The 16,246-nt window shown below is 48.6% G+C and overlaps 1 protein-coding gene across 3 annotated transcripts in view; it reads right to left on the bottom strand.

Annotated features, from left to right (window-relative positions):
• Rab11fip1 (RAB11 family interacting protein 1) overlaps positions 1-11,597 on the bottom strand; it is a 30,589-nt gene extending 18,992 nt beyond the window's left edge. For 2 of the 3 annotated variants that reach the window (NM_001191555.1, NM_001197241.1), the window contains exon 1: positions 11,171-11,597. In NM_001191555.1, coding sequence (NP_001178484.1) covers positions 11,171-11,550 — 380 coding nt within the window. In that variant the 5' untranslated portion in view covers positions 11,551-11,597. Of the gene's footprint in view, positions 1-10,886; positions 11,134-11,170 lie in introns of those variants that run through there. The other variant, XM_039094778.2, reaches the window with a different exon arrangement.
• Positions 11,598-16,246: the final 4,649 nt, after the last annotated feature.

Below are 16,246 nucleotides of genomic sequence, written 5' to 3'. Positions count from 1 at the left end.
TAAAAAGTAATACACAGCATTTAAAAACATTTGGGTATTTTCGTATATAATACAAAATATAGTAAGTATTAATGTCATTAATAATTAATAAAATTTAATATGTGCTTTTTGAAATAATAGGATAAAATCCCAATCACACAGGATGGCAGAGAACAAGAAACTTGGTCCCTTTACTTTAGTTCTCCCTTTCCCATAAGGGCCTAGGAGCAAGGACCCGTTCTGCATCCTCCAAGTGACATTCTGTGTTCCTATGAGTGAAAACCACACCTTATCCCAGTCGCCTACCTTGTGGCATTTATGCAGGAGTTCTTTCGGGGGAGGGGGATTCCAAGATAATGTAAACAGGTAAAAACACATAAAACATCGTTTATGGCTCCTACATATTTACGACAGTGCCTTAAGGAGACCAATAATCCCGTTTACAATCCCAGCACTTGGTAGCGGAAGCAGGAGGATGGTGGAGACTGGCCTCTGTACACAGTGAGGCGACCCTCTCCTGGTTTGGGGATGGGGAATAGGACATGTTGAGGAGGACAGGATCTTCCTCCACAGATGAGGAGACACAGATCTCCCAGTCATCCCTACAGATGCAAAGCTTGCACCGGTGGGTGAAGGGCCACAAGGAATGCCTCAGAAACAATCATCCTGTGGCCGGAGCAAACATCCTTTTCACATTCCAGAGGGCAGCCGCACAGAGAGAAATCACAGCCTTCAAGATCCCATGCAAGCACACTTAGACTCTTTGCACTGCAGTTAGAGCGGTGAAGGGGGCTGTGGCTTGTCTCCTGCCGGGGAGGAGCCTGGGCGCCAAACATCCCAAATCACTAGTTACACTGGGCCAGCAGCTGCCTGCTTTCTTTTCCTAAAATAAATAAATACATAAAATAAATAAATCTGAAAAAAATTACATGTATGTGTTTGTCTTATTTATCTGTGTGTGAGTGTACACACACTGTGTGTGTGAGAGAGAACGTACACCTTGTGCCACGGTGAGCAGCATCCCTTGTAGGGGTTGGTTCCAAGTGGCTCCTGGGTACTGAAGGGTTTGGCAGTAAGTGCCCTTACTCACCAAGCCTCAAGGCTAGCCCTGCTGCTAATTTCTAACTTCAAACTCTAAGACGACTGCTGGGAACTTCCTCCCTGTGAAGAACGTAAAATATTCCACATAAAAAGACACTCCAGGGGTTGGAGATTTAGTTCAGTGGTAGAGCATTTAGCAAGCGCAAGGCCCTGGGTTTGGTCCCCAGCTCCGGAAAAAAAAAAAGAAAAGAAAAGAAAAAAAAAGACACTCCCTCTAAAGTACAAATTTCACCACGAAGACTCTACTAGCCACCTCTCTCGGAAAACTGCTAATGTGGCATCTGCTTTGAACACCAGAAGGGTCCAGAAGCAGGAAGGTCAAGAAGACCACAGCTTTACCACTCTATAGATGTGACAGTGTTCGTTTCTGGGTCTCAGGGTCTAGCTTAGACTTCAGAGTCAGCACAACTTCTCTCTTAGGGCCAAATCTCAATTACAAGCTGTGATGCAAGTCAGCGTCATCTCCATAGAAACCCAGCATCAAAACCTAGCCGACTCTGGCTCCCAGGGCTCCTCTGGGAGGAAGGCGGCTCCTCTGGGAGGAAGGCGGCTCCTCTGGGAGGAAGGCGGCTGCAGGGATAGAATGGCACCCTACAGGGTATTTGAAAGCAGAACGCACACAGTTGTCTTTTCCTAGATAGGGACATTTCATGGAGCAGCTCAGGAGCTGTCTTCCCTAGTGATTATCAGTAGGGCGGAATGCCATACCGTGGGCTGCTGAGGTTGGAAAACACTCTGCCCTGGATAGTATGGCGGCAGCACGGAGTACCAGGGACAGAGATATGTACAGCCTCTAAAATGCTGGCAGTGTGTTCTCAACAGCTATGCAGTTCAGCAAGTTTTGCTGTGGCATGAGGCGGGTAGGTGGCAAGCAGGAATGAACTTTGATTATAGAATCGCCCATTGGCTAACCTTCTACCTGAGTCCTTCCTTCTGCCTGCCGGCAGCGGCTGGCAGACCTAACCATCCTGAGGGCAGTGGACGGCCCCTGCTGTTGTGTTAAACCTCATCTCCAAAACATTTTAGGAGCACTGTAAAGGCTATTTATCAGGAGACACCAAACTTAGTCCTAAGAGCTAGTGACATCAAGAAACACACACACACACACACACACACACACACACACACACACACACACAGGAAAGGCAGGTAAAGAGCAATTTGGAGGCTGCTGAGATGGTTTAGCAGATAAGGTCACTGTGACCAACCCTGAACTAGAGTTAGGTCCCTGGGACTCATGTGGGGGAAGAGCCAAACTGACTCAAGTTGTCCTCTGAACTTTACATGTGTTTTACACACACATATACACACGCAGAGAGAGAGAGATAAAAGGAATGTTCCTGGCCCTGTCTTAAATTGCCTAGTCTTTAATAATCAAGACTCAAAACGCCAGGACATGGTGGAGCTCACTTGGAGTCCCAGCACTTACACTTGATGCAGGAGGATTTCAGAGTTTTAGGCCAGACTGAGCTACATAGCAAGATCCTGTCTCAGAAATGAATGAAAGCAAAAACAAAACCGCCCCCCTCACACACGTACAAAAGTTACAAGAAAAAGAAAAATCAAGTATGCTTTAAAAGCACACTCAAACCATGCTAGTCCAATGACTACAGTTTCATATAGTTCCTCTACCCATCCCCCACTCCCCCCACTCCTCCCACCCCACCCCACCGCGTGCAATTAGCAGTTTTGAGCTGAGAGACCTTGGGTAACTCATCTAACCCTTCTCTGGTTCCAGCTCCCCTTCTGAAACAAAGCTGAGGGCACCTGCTTCAGAAGGATTTCATAAAGTTGGATGACTTAAGGTCTAGAACACAGCCTACTGTAAATTGCAGCCATAATTATTACTTAGCTAGAATCCAAACGCACAGGCAATTTTATTTGTAGCATATGGTGCATGCCTTAGAGTTATGAACTATAATGCGGGGAGGGGGCACCTGGTGAGCCCACGCCATGGTGTTCCTCTGAGAAATTACAACATGCAACAGATCTGTTATAAAGGGGTTTATCTGGGGGAAGGGAGGGAAGTGAACACCAGGAGGGAGGGAGGGAAGAAGGGAAGAGAAGAGAGGGGGCGGGTGGGAGGGAGAGAGGGAACTGGGGTGGGGGGGGTCCTTTTATCTGGCTGCACACACCTGAAGCTTCTGCCAGGCAACAGGTGATGACATAAGCTGTTGCTAGGTCCCTGGGAGAGCCTAGTGGAATCACCTGTAAGCTAACACTTATGATCTTCATACCACCAAGTCTGACGGCTGACACCTGACACCTGAGAATGCTACAGCTGACCCAAGTCAGAAGGTTCAACAACATGAAGATAAATAGTTCTATGTTAGCTACAGAATTCTCTTTTTTTTTTTTTTTTGGAGCTGGGGACCGAACCCAGAGCCTTGTGCTTGCTAGGCAAGCGCTCTACCACTGAGCTAAATCCCCAACCCCAGCTACAGAATTCTCAAACATGCCCATCTATATAAGTACCAAGGGACTTGCATTTGAGGGTATAGGAAAACATTCATTCACCTTCATCTACATAAATAGTATTATAGAATTTCAGTTTAGTTTTCTTATATCATTTCCTCCTCCTCCTCCCCCTCCTCCTCCACCTCCTTCCCTTCTTAATGGAAGAACTTAAAAACACCACGAGCAAAGTCTGGAACTTGTTAGGGATGGAAAGACCATCACCACGGCCTTCATGGCTTTCACACCAGCGGGTGAAAGGGGGACTGACAGCTCTTGCAATCAGCAATACAGATGGATGGTGCGGTCAGCGGCAGCCTATGATCATGGGATTTCTACTCGGTCAACAGAAATCCAAGCACCCGTACGGAAATACCTTCCACACATTAGAAAATTTAATTCACTTTCAACATGCAGGCCTGTCATTCCTACAACTGTCTACTTATATAAAGTTGATCATTTTTTTCAGAAAGCCATAAGTGGTACTATTCTATAATGAGACCTGAGATCAGATAGAACTTGCCAATGAGGTATGGCGCCTGCCAAAGGAATTTATCACTGACAGTGACAGATCCCTCGTGAAAACTGCGTTTAAGGATGGGAAAAGAAAGTGTGCAGACAGGTGCTCCATGCCTCGGCCGAGAGAACACAAACTTCAGTGACCAACATCAACGCACACTCAGTCCGCTCCCTGCCCTGTGAACAGATGGATGGACTCCCGCTATGACTCCAGGCAAGGGAGCAGAGGACTCGTGGCTTATCTTATAATCACCGTAAGTTCAAAGCAGGAAGAAAACAAGCCCAAAGAATCTCATGTTAAATCACACCTTAATAACAAGTGGTTAGTAAAAACCAAAGGCTCCGTTTTGGTGACCTACAGGTCACATTCGCTCTCCATGAGAAAACCATGCTCTAAGAGGTCACGGCCCTGAATGCTGACCCCAGGACTCAGCCCGCCGCCGCCGCTGCTGCTGCTGCTGCTGCTGCTGCTGCTGCTGCTGCTGCTGCTGCTGCTGCTGCTGCTGCTGCTCTTCAGATCAGGCACCGTTCTCGGTGATAACAAGAGGCCCTTTTGGGCTGCTCTTTCTGTAGGATCTCCTTCTGGAGCTTAGCCATGCCCTTGATCACAGAAGGACACAGAAAAATGAAGTGTGTGGCAGCCACATCTCCAGGACAGCTCTGGTGTTGCTTGCAAATGCCTTCCCTTTGGGCAGCTGAAAGGCCACCATTCAGGGAAGATAATTACAGCTGCCTTCTTTCCACAGCACATTCCTCATGTCCCCTGGGGTCAGCCTGGACGCTCAGGCCCCTGGTTTTCTCTACCAGGTTATCAACACACTTCTTCTTTGGCGAGAAGAGGCTCTCTTGACCATGTGGAAGGTGCTCTCCCGAAATTCCAGACTGCAGGAGGCAGAAGCTGCTGCAGGATAAAGAGCTTGAAGCCAGACTGGACTACAGGTTTCAAACAAACCAACCAACTAGCCAAACAAACAAAACCTTGAATGCACACTACCATTGCCATGCAGGAATCTCAGCTATTCACTCAGTAAAGCCACTCACTGACTCTCAACAATGGTGGGTGCCGATCACAAAAAAACAAGGACAGAAGTGGTCAGGTGAAAGCAGGCATCTCAGGCATGGTCTCTTGGGGGCATGAACTCTGTCTGACTTGGGGCACCTTGTGGGGAGGAAGACCCACTTGTCAATACATGGCTTGGGTGTTATTCAAAGGCCCTGAAGGATTAGAGGCCTGTCCTAGATCCAGAGCCAAAAGGCAATGCTGTGAATTGCTGCACGACCTGCTCTCTCCTCCACCTCTGTCTTGAGTTCCCTCTCACTTCTGAAGCTGAGCTTAAGACAGCACTAGCTGTCTTCCGAGGAGGGAGGGAAGGAGGAGCGACGTTTCCCATGACAATGTGTTTTAATGAATAGCTAAGCAACTACGTCGGGAGTTGATGGCATTTTAACAAGTACACGCACTGCTTATGATATGATTATTTCAAAGTTAACAGCTACAATTCAGATGGCCTATCAGGATACTGCTTATAAGATTCTTCCTCAGACGGTAGCTACAGAAACACTGTGAGGGCCTTTGGATAGGAGGGAATTTAGGAAGGTGGAGAAGGCCCAAGGTTTTCCAGCACTCCCTCGCCGTCTCGGATGTGAAATAGATGGTTCACATACTCGAGTGCTACTTTTGGCACAGGGATGTTGTCCCCACTGTTGTGTTATAGATCAGGTTTTCCTTTCCTCTGTCCTGTATTCCCTGAGACGGTGACATCATCAACTTTGCCAGAGCACTCCAACGAGGTTACACACCAGCCACACAATTGCCAGGCAAGCACTTGGCTGGCACTAAACAGTCGGCGTTTGTAGACACAGGTGTCCACACCCTGCTTTCAATGGCCCTTCCAATGGAGTCACTGGTTTCAACGGAACTGGTTTCAACGGAAGACTCAAGGGGCACTACCCAAAGCTGACTTTGTCATGGTGACCTCACCCAGGTATCAGGGTGACTGCTGGAGCAAGAAAGAAGAACTATTTCCTGGTTCATTTTCAACACACGGCTCCCAGAGTTCACCTGTTGAATCTTATCATTCCCCGCTTCTCCCCTCCCACAGCCAATCTGTCCCAAGACAGAGCAATCAAATCTATACCATATCTCTGAAAGGACCCACCCCTTGCCATCTCCGTGGCCATCACCGTATTTGGCAGTACCACCACCCAGTTTAAATTGTTGCAACAGCCTCCCTCCCATCTGGTCTGTGAGATTCCAGACGAGGCCAAGTTCAAATCCCTTTTCACTCAAGAACTTGGATAAACTGGATCACACATCCTTTTTAACACCCGGGGGTCTCCAATTCCTTCCGATTTAAGCCATTCCTTTCCATTTAGCCTCATCCTGCACTTCTACCGCAGGGCCTTTGCACAGCCTCCACCCCCACCCCCGATTCCTCTTTATTCTTTAGAAATGTCTTGGAGGCCATTAATAGTCATTGGTGGGGATGCAGCTCAGTAATTCAGCACATTTCCAGCACACATTAAACACCTGAGTTTAATCCCCAACACCATAAGCATAAAACCAAGGCTTACCTATTATTGCTCTGTGAAATACTAGGGCTCAAATGATCTTCCTGCCTTGCACTCCTAAGTAGCTGGGCCCCCTTCCCCATCACATCCTCCTTTGCAACTGCCTTCTTCATATTCTTACTGATCATTTGTTTTAAAATTTTTTTTCCCTTTAGATGTATTTATTCTATGCATATGGGTGTTTTGCCTGCATGGATGTAAGTGCACTATGTCCATCCAGAAGCCTCAGGGGAAGAGGCACCTGATCCCTTGGAACTGTGGTTACGGACAGTTGTGAGCAGCCATGTGAATGCTGGGAATCGAACCCAGGACTTCTGAAAGAGCAAACAATGCTCTTAACTGCTCAACCATTTCTCCAGCCCCTGATCATTTTTACTTTACAAATCTTTTTTTCTCACATAAATTTTTATTTTGACGTGTGTGTGTGTGTGTGTGTGTGTGTGTGTGTGTGTGTGTGTGTGTGTTTCCACTGCACACATGCCTGCTCACCAGGTGCAGGCAGTGTCCTTAGGGGCCAGAAGAGGGCGCTGGAAACCTTGGAACAGTAGTTACCGACAGTTGTTAGCCACCAGGTGAGCGCAGGAAATCGAACCCTGGTCCTCTGGAAGAGCAGCCGATGCTCTTAACTGCCAGGCATCTCTCCAGTGCCAATCTTCCGTTTTGGATAGCTTTGTTCTTTCCCTCTCCACGATTAAGCACAGTACATTGATTTTTTTCTTGCGTTCTTTTGCTTAAGATCTACTTCCCAACAAGGCTCTGAACTTCCTGAAGCAAGCATATTGCCTCTCTGGCATCTGGCACACAGCAGTCCTAAAGAATATTTTTAGTGCAGCCTGTAGAGTGTAGAAAGTGCCTGTCAAGGAAGCATAAGGGCCCACGTTCAGATCCTAGCACAATGTAAAAGCCAGGCCCAGAAGCCAGGGTCTGCAACCCCAGCACTGGGGCAACTAAGGAGAGGTAGGACCTTGTAGCTTGTAGTCAGCTTAGGCGCGTTAATGAGATCCAGGTTCTTCCAGAAACCCTGTCTGAAATAATAAGGTGGAGGGAGATGGAGAGACGGCTTAATGGGCAAAGCATTTGCCTCACAACCCTGAGGATCCAAGTTCTGACCCCAGCATCCACCTAAATGTCAGGCAGGTGTGGCGGCCCACCAGCAATCTGCTACAGGCACAGGGGATCCCCAGAACAAGCTGACCAGCTAGACCACTCTCGGCTCAAGTGACAGAGACCTTGCCTAATGCATGAGGTAGAGAGAGGTCTTGAGGAAATCACCTGATGCCAACCTCTGGCCTCTTCCCATACCCACACATATACACGTGCACTCACGCAAAAGTATTTTTGGAGGGTTGAAAAATAGAGTTCAGGGGTTCAGAGCCCGCTTGGCATGCATCAGGCCATGAGTTCAATCCCTAGTACCAGACAAAGAAAAAAAGGTTGATTAAAAGAATGGATACGCTTTAGAGACGAGAAGGGGGTGGAACCAGAGCTTCCTCTACACTGACTGAATGTCTAACAAGTGAAATCACCAGTAACACTATGAGAGCTGTGACAACTTTGATACCACTCTCATCTATGGTCATTTCATTCCACAGCCAACATGAGGCCAAGTCTACAAGAGCCAGGGGCTCAGTTTTCTACACTGGGGTAGGAGGAGCCCATCCTGCTTTCTAAGAAGAACATATCCAGGAAGGCCCAACATTCATTATCTTTAAGGGAAATTACAAGAAAGGGGGCAGAAGGGGGAATGGGGAGGGGAGAGACTAGTAACCGCATGCTTGAATTTTCCACCCCGCTATAAAACTATTTAAATGTGCATAAGAAGCCCAAAGGCACCTCCGGGTGCTTACTTGTGACTTAATGACCTCTATGGTCAGGTAAGCCATTTCTCTATGCTATGTCTCTCAGGAAAGCAAGTACTCAACGCTTATTTTTAATAAACCAATTTTCCCCCCGCTCTGGTAACTTATTTCAGCATCTTACTATTTTTTTTTTTAAAGATTTTCAAAATATCTAACCTCTACAACATGCAAACGCTCTCAGAGGCAGGCGACTCAGCCTCAACAGACACAAGAAACAGACCCTCCACCATTGCCTCCCTGTCTTGAAATCTTGAAGATTACTGCAATCGTAAGTTTTATGGTGTTTACTTACAATAATGACCCTCCAGCTCTCGGGCTGAATAAGTAATTTAAGAGATTATTTCCCAAGTGTTGTTGCTCTTAGCATCTTAAGAAGCTTTTTGGAGAGATGGCTCAGTGGTTAAGAGCACTGACTGCTCTTCCAGAGGTCCTGAGTTCAATTCCCAGCAACCACACGGTGGCTCACAACCATCTGTAATGCGATCTGATGCCCTCTTCTGGTGTGTCTGAAGACAGCTACAGTGTACTCATATATAATAAATAAATCTTAAAAAAAAAAAGCTTTGTCTGTTTCTGTTTTAAACCAATCTACTACAGGAGATCGGAGACTAGAAAGCTGGGCTGAGGGTTTTTCATGCTGCTTACCTGAAATACTTCTGACTCATGTCTGCTGTTGTCTGGCTACTTAACTGACTACTATGTAACCAACGCCCACTGGAGCCTTAAACAGATACAAAAGAGTAAAATTAATTCCTGCCTATCTTTCCTAACTGAAGGCCACACAGTCCTTGATACTAAATGGATCCTGCCCACGTATTAGGCTGTCCTACATAGAAGGCTACTTGGTACTTTAAAAATGTGTCATTTCACTAAATTTGAGGTCAGCAACTTGTCAGAATCATGATAGAAAAGCGTGTTTTCCTTGTCTGCAAATAAATCTGCTATACACGCCTTATCGAGAGCACAGTTAGTAAGTTGGCTCTTGATGTGATAATGGGCCTCAGATTTCAGTGTCTGAAACTATAAGAAAAATCACCCTCTGTTGGGTAACTGTTTTGTTACACACACACAGTTGCACACACAGCAGACCAAGATTGTTTCTAATTTTTAACACGTAAGGTGGAATCAAACCATTAATAACTAGTTCAAATAGCTTTTCCAGCCAAACCTGTTTCTTTCTGCTAAAACTTCTAGCTCTCGAGCTGTATTGTATTCTTCACCTCTCAGAGCTACCTGGGGCACCTTGGAGTTATACAAGGGCATCCAACAGGCTTTCATGGGTTTAACTGGGTTCCCCCAACAGCTGGGAAAGTCCCTAGCTCCCTAGTGGACGGAAACTTTGCGATTTCACCTACTTTTTGAAAAGCAAAGACACCTTATGTCAGTTATAAAAAAAACCCATTAAGTAAGCACAATTTCCCTGCCAGTCAATACTGTGACTAAGTGGTAACCAGCTCATGTGACAGAAACAGGAGTGACCATGTAGGTTTAGGGTTACTTTAGAGAAAACGAGGGAAAAGGATACAGAGAAGAGAGCTAAAGGAGGCTTTTTCATCCCTCACAGGGCAGCGCTGGACCTTTTGAACCTTCACACTGGCTTCGTTAACCCAGGAAGCAGCAACTCTTTGCAAACAGCAATTAAGGGTAGCAGCATGCTCCATTTATAAATAGGGAAACGGGGGTGTTTGGAGCCAGAGCAACCCAGCTATGAGTCAGGAGCAAGTGGACATCAGACCTAGGACTGGGGAACCCCCATCTCCAGCATGGAGAGGCTGTCTGGCATCCATCTTAGAATGGGGCAAGACGAAGAGCCAATAGCCAACAGCCCAAGCCCCTCAAATGGCATTTAATCCGGGTAGGAAGTAAGGACAACTTTGGCTTCCCCTCTGCAGATACAGCATGGCTTGTATGTGGATGCTTCAGGACACCCCAGTTGGCTTCAGGCTTTCCTTTTAAACTCTGTGTTCAGATGAATGCCTATTCACCTCTGGCCACAAAAACCAATCAGGTATTTCAACTGTAAATATGCTTGCTGAAACAGATCCCACCCTAGCCTGGAAAATTCAGCTCCTCTGCCTCCTGCTCCATCCCAAGGAAAATTTAAAACGCTCAGTTTATCTGAAGTCCTTAGAGGGAACACACGGGAATGTTTCTCAACCTGTAGGGTTTTGGTGGTAACAGAGCTGGCATCTATAAGGTCAAGCAAAGTAACCAGCTAGGCTAATCCAAGCTCTTTCCTCACCTCTCTTCTAGTCACCCTCCCAGCAATCGTCCAGCTCTGGGGTACTGGACTTTCACTCCAGGGGTTTTCATCTCAAAGCGTCAAGCTCAACAGAACACCCAGGGGGGGCGTCCACGTAAGATAAAGAAAGCGGATACCCAACCTAATACGAATTCTCCTACCTGCATATTGTTTCAGTTCATCAAAACTTCATCTTGTGCTTAGTGTGCCGTGCAGTCTAAGGGCGCCCTGAGGATTCAAAAGTTCTCCTATCTTCCAAAAGCCCCCATAACAGGGAAGGCTGGAACTTGATAGCCCGAAGAGAAGCTGAGTTAGGCGAGACTGCGGGCGAGGTGGGAGCAAAGGCCTCCCTCCCATCGCCCGGTGGCTGCCACACTCGCCCCCCAAGGTGTGCTGCCGGAGCGCCCTTCCTCCCCTCGACTCCCCGAGCCCCGCGGCCACTCACTGCTTCTTCCTGCGGCTCTGGTCCCGGTGCAGCTCCCGCAGGTCCACTTCGGCGCGACCCAGGAACTTATCGAGACCGAGCAGCGCGCGGTGCAGGACGGTGAGTTGCAGGGTGGCGGCGGCGGCGGCGGGCGCGGTCCCGGAGGACAGGAGCGGCGGCAGCTCGAAGGTGGCTTCCTCGCGCCACACGGGCGCGCCCAGGCTGCGCTCGGACACCGACGTGGCGTACTTCTCCTTGCCCACCTGGATCACCGCGTACGCGTCGCTCGTGCCCCCGGGACCCTTGGCCCGCAGGCCTCGTGCCTGTAGCACCGTCACCTGTACGTGCGTAGGGGACCACATAGTCCCCGGGCCCCGGCCCGCTGAGGCCGCCAGGGACATGGTGGCGGACGCCGCAGCCGGCTAGGAGGCCAGTAGGTAGCCGCTGCTCTCGGTCTGGACCGCCCACCCGGCTCCCGGGCAGCTTTAAGGCTTCCGGCCACACCCCCGTCACGCCCCCGCGCCCGCGCGCCACCTGCCCGTGGGGCGGGGCTCTCGGAGAAGGCGGGGACCTAGAGGTCACGTGGGCTGGCGCTGCCTGAAGATGTTTTTCGAGCAGAGAGGTAAGGACGCACTCAGTGGTCCTCAGCTGCCTGGGTCCGTACGAGGGAACGGGAGCGAGCCTGCCACGCCAAGCAGCAGATGTGTGACCTTGTGTAGATTACTCAAGACTTTGCCTCAGTTTCTTCATGTGTGAAATAAGGCAACGGTGACTCCTTGGATTGCTGTAAAGAAAGTAATAACTTTACGTTTTCAGCCCAGTTGCATGTACATGGGGAGGGCTCCGAAAGTGGTAGCTAAGCCACACGACTCCAAGGATGCTTCCCCTGGGTACTGCATTGGAAGAAGGCGGGGCGCCAGGGATGTTGTAAGAGACTGCGATGGGGAACGGGAGGGCAGGTGAGGGACCGGCCTGTGCTACCCTGCCTTCACCACATAAAGTGAGGCTAGGTTAGGAAGAGCAAGAAGGGGGAACTGGAAACGGGGTTGCCAAACTAAACCCTTAAGTTCCCCATTTCTTGCTACTTAAGCCTCTTACTCTGGGCTCCATCTCTGGCCTCCCACTCGGTTTTGGGGTTTTTTGTTTGTTTTTTGTTTTTTAAGTTCCAGTCAGTGTCTAAGATTGGTGACTTCCCTGTGTGTTTCGGGTCATCCTTCAAAGGCTGAAATCTCCCGTGGCGAGTATTCAGAGTGGAAATGTAACTTTGAAAGCTTTTAGGTTCAGGAAAGATATGACACATCCGAGTTCCTACATTAAGTCTGGGAATAGAACCTTGGTGCCTTGGCTCCCATGCTAGAATTTACTACACTCCGGTACTACAACATTCTCAAGATCTCAGACCTGGGTGGCTACCTGCCCAGATCGGCCGAGGTTTCCAGGCTTCCCTTCCCTCTTGGCTCCCTCCCATCGACCAGCCAATGACCTTCCTGACTTCTGGAACCCCTGCAGTGTTGAATAACAGCCAGCGGCATTAACTTCTCACTTAGAGACTTGAAGGCATTCCTTTTTTGGGTCCCACCCCTTTGTTTTCCTTGACTTCTGGGTAAACAAGCCTGCAGCCTAGAAAGTTTCTCTCCCTCCGGGCCCCAGCTGCCCCTTATCTACCCACATACTCCTCACAGGTTTCTCCGAAGTTCGACTTGACCTAGCTGCCTGAAAGGCAGGTGACTTGTTTAACTCCCCTGATTCTTAGTCTGAGGTCAGGTGGAGAAAATAAGACTGCCAAGATGGCTGGGCCATGCAGATAGATTATCAACACCAGGATTTGGAGTTTATACCTCAAGTGTTAGAGCTGGTGAGCTAGCCACTGGAAGGCTGTGAGCAGTGGCATCCTTAAACTGAGCCCAGTTGCCAGACAGCTGTGACGGTGAAGAGCATGCTGGTGACAGCCGTTGGCCTTCATTTCCCCCTGGGACTGTCTGCCCTCTGTCCCATCTGCCTGCACGGTACCCATCTTTGCTGTCTATACTCAGTCGGCTGTCCTGCTTGTCCAGTGACCCCCCCCCCCAGCTAGATGAAATCTACATCTGGGGTCCAAAGTGGCTCTTGAAGTTTGCAACTCTGATTTCCTCCACACTTACTTAATTTTATTATTTATTTATTTATTTATTTATTTATTTATTTATTTATTTATTTTGGTATTGGGACTGGAGAGATAGCTTAGCAGTTAAGAGCACTTGTTGTCTTCCAGAGGACCATGTTCTATTCCCAGCACACCCAGGGTGGCTCATAACTATCTATAGTTCCAGAGGATCTGACAGTCTCTTCTAGCCTCTGCAGGCACCAGGCATGTATGTCACAAAGACATACAAGCAAGCAAAATACCCCACACACTTAAAATTTGAAATTTTTAAAATACTTATTTTTCCTATATGTGCACACACACACACACAGAGAGAGAGAGAGAGAGAGAGAGAGAGAGAGAACAAGCTGACCTCAAACTTCTTTTTGTCCTGTCTCTCTGTCCTCTGAGGGCTGAGATTACAGACATGGGCCATGTTGCTCAGCTCCCAGACTCGAATTTTCTGTGCTACTTCTGCAAGAAGCAAGCAAAGACTGAACCCTAGCTGGACAGACAGTCTGTCTCTCAGCCTCTCGGCATGAGCAGCAGACAGCATCTCCTGGATAAAGAGAGAGAGGTGGAGCGAGAGAGAACTCATGAACATTTGTGACCTCATGTGTTTGGGTTTCTGTCAGACAGAGACTCTGGCTAAGAGAGATGGCAGGATGGGGGAGTGAAGTGTCACTTCATCAATCACCATCACCAACACACACACACGCACACACACACACACACCAGGGCCTTTTTTTTTTTTTTTTTTTTTTGACTCCATGCTGGGGTCAACTGAGATGCCTAGGGCTGGGTGTAGTGCTGATGGTGGTGGTGAGGGGGAATCAGACATGTCAACAAGATGGCCAGACGTGGATCTACAAGATGGTTGTTTCCTCTTTCTTGGGGCCTCAGCACCCTGTCTCCAAGACTCAGTGACAGAGTGAGAATCCATCTGTCTGCTCCTCTTTTGACTGTGACCTGACTAGGGGTACACAGGTACAGTGACAAAGGCCACAAGGCTGACAGTCGAGAAGGCTCTGGCCACCCACCAACTGACTGCACCACCACTCCCAGGCAGCTGGCTGGCTATCCCAGAGGCAGGCCTGCAACCATGCAGGGTCATTGGGAATGTTTGTAAATACCTCCCGTGGTCAGGGCGGAGTGAGAGCTGCTCTTCCTCCCACCCTGCCCTGCCTACTCCTCAGTCCAACTGAAAGAGGAAGAGAGTTTCAGTCAACCCTGAGCACACAGACAAGGTGCCGGGCAGGTTAGACTGGACAGGCAGGGCAGCTGTCCTTGGCAAAGGCAGCAGAGCGCAGCTGGAAGCCGGAAGGCTCCCGGGCCTCTCCACAGTCCCCCAGCCGGGCTGCAGGGGCAGCTCCTGTCCATCAGGAATGCAGATCTGTAGTGGTCAGCCAGCAGCTTCCTCATCCATGCTGAGGGAGGGGAGAAGAGTCAGACAAGCCAAGGGACCCTGTCACTGCCGTCCTAATTGCCAATCATGGCCATTGGAAGGGTTAACTCAAAAAGGATCACTGACAATTTTAGGTAGGTCATGTGACAGGCAGTCCAAAGGAGGGGCTGGAAGAGTCTGCTAATAATGGCCGCCTGTGTTCATCCTTTGCTGCCGATTCCAGGGTGTGGTGGTGACAAATGTCCTCCTACAGTGATTCATTCACCCAGCTCTTGGTAAATAGCTGTCTAGCCTCTTGTGTCCAGCTGCCTTGGCACGTGCCCACTAGATCAGCTGTGACTATGCCTTCTGTGTGAAGGTTTGAAGAGTATGCAGGTTGGTTTCTGTCAACCTGATGAAAGACCTAGATATATTTTGGAAGACGGACACTCAACTGAGAAAAAAACGCCTCCGTCAGATTGGCCTATAGCCATGTGGGTGAAGCATTTTCTTGATTAATGATTGATGTGAGAAGGCCCAGCCCGCTGTGGATGGTGCCACCCCTGGACTGGTGGTCCTGGGTTATATTAGAAAGCAAGGCTGAGCAAGCCATGGGGAGCAAGACAGTAAGCAGCACCTCTCTATGGCCTCTGCTTCAGTTCCTGCCTCCAAGATCCTGCCTGGAGTTCCTGTCCTGACTTCCCTTGGCAACTGACTATAAGCTGACCGGGGACACACAGACCCAGTTGCTTTTAGGTGTGGTGTTCATCACAGCAACTGAAAGCAAACTATGGCAAGAACTGAAAAGAGTTTCTCAGCTGATTCATGAGGAAATGCAGGTCTCCACCACCACTACCATGGGTGTCTTAGAAGTGGAGCCCTGGATTCAATGCCCAGTATTGATTGCCAAGAAGAAATACATAACCATCCCCCAAAAGTTTTGAAATAAAGAAACTGGCAGAAATGGATGGATAGATAGATAATGCCCACAGATCTTTTCTGCACCCTTGATGCCTCTGCTGAGCAAGCCTGTGTCATCGATAGCAAGAAGGCGTTGTCAAGACCTCTCAGAGAAAGTCTAGATTCCTCTACCACTCTATGGCCATCAAACAGAGGCGCCCCCCACTTCCACTCTTTCTGTACGAAGACCTCCCGTGTCTCCTACTTTCTAGTTTGTGTCTTGGCAATTTAATTGGACACTGTTTTGTTCTCTTGTACACAGGAAATAGGCTCCTCACCTCTGCGTCACCATTGCTAGTTATCTAAGGCTTCCAATTCCTTGTGAGTAGAAAACAGCTAAGTAGAAAAGACGAACATGACTCAAACCAGGGGCTGGAGAGATGGCTCCGTGGTTAAGAGCACTTACTACCCTTCTAGAGGTCTTGAGTTCAATTCCCAGCGACCACCTCGTGGCTCACAACCATCTGTCATGGAATCCGATGCCCTCTTATGGTGCGTCTGAAGACAGCAACAGTGTACTCATATAAATAAAATAAATATTTTTAATGATTTTTTAATTTATTCATTTATTATGTATAAGTACATTGTAGCTGTCTTCAGGTACACCAGAAGAGGGCATCGGATCTCTTTA

This window comes from Rattus norvegicus, chromosome 16 (assembly GCF_036323735.1).
Source record: "Rattus norvegicus strain BN/NHsdMcwi chromosome 16, GRCr8, whole genome shotgun sequence".
NCBI lineage: Eukaryota > Metazoa > Chordata > Mammalia > Rodentia > Muridae > Rattus > Rattus norvegicus.
Note: the sequence above shows the minus strand (reverse complement) of the source record. Positions and strands in the feature narration are given on the sequence as shown.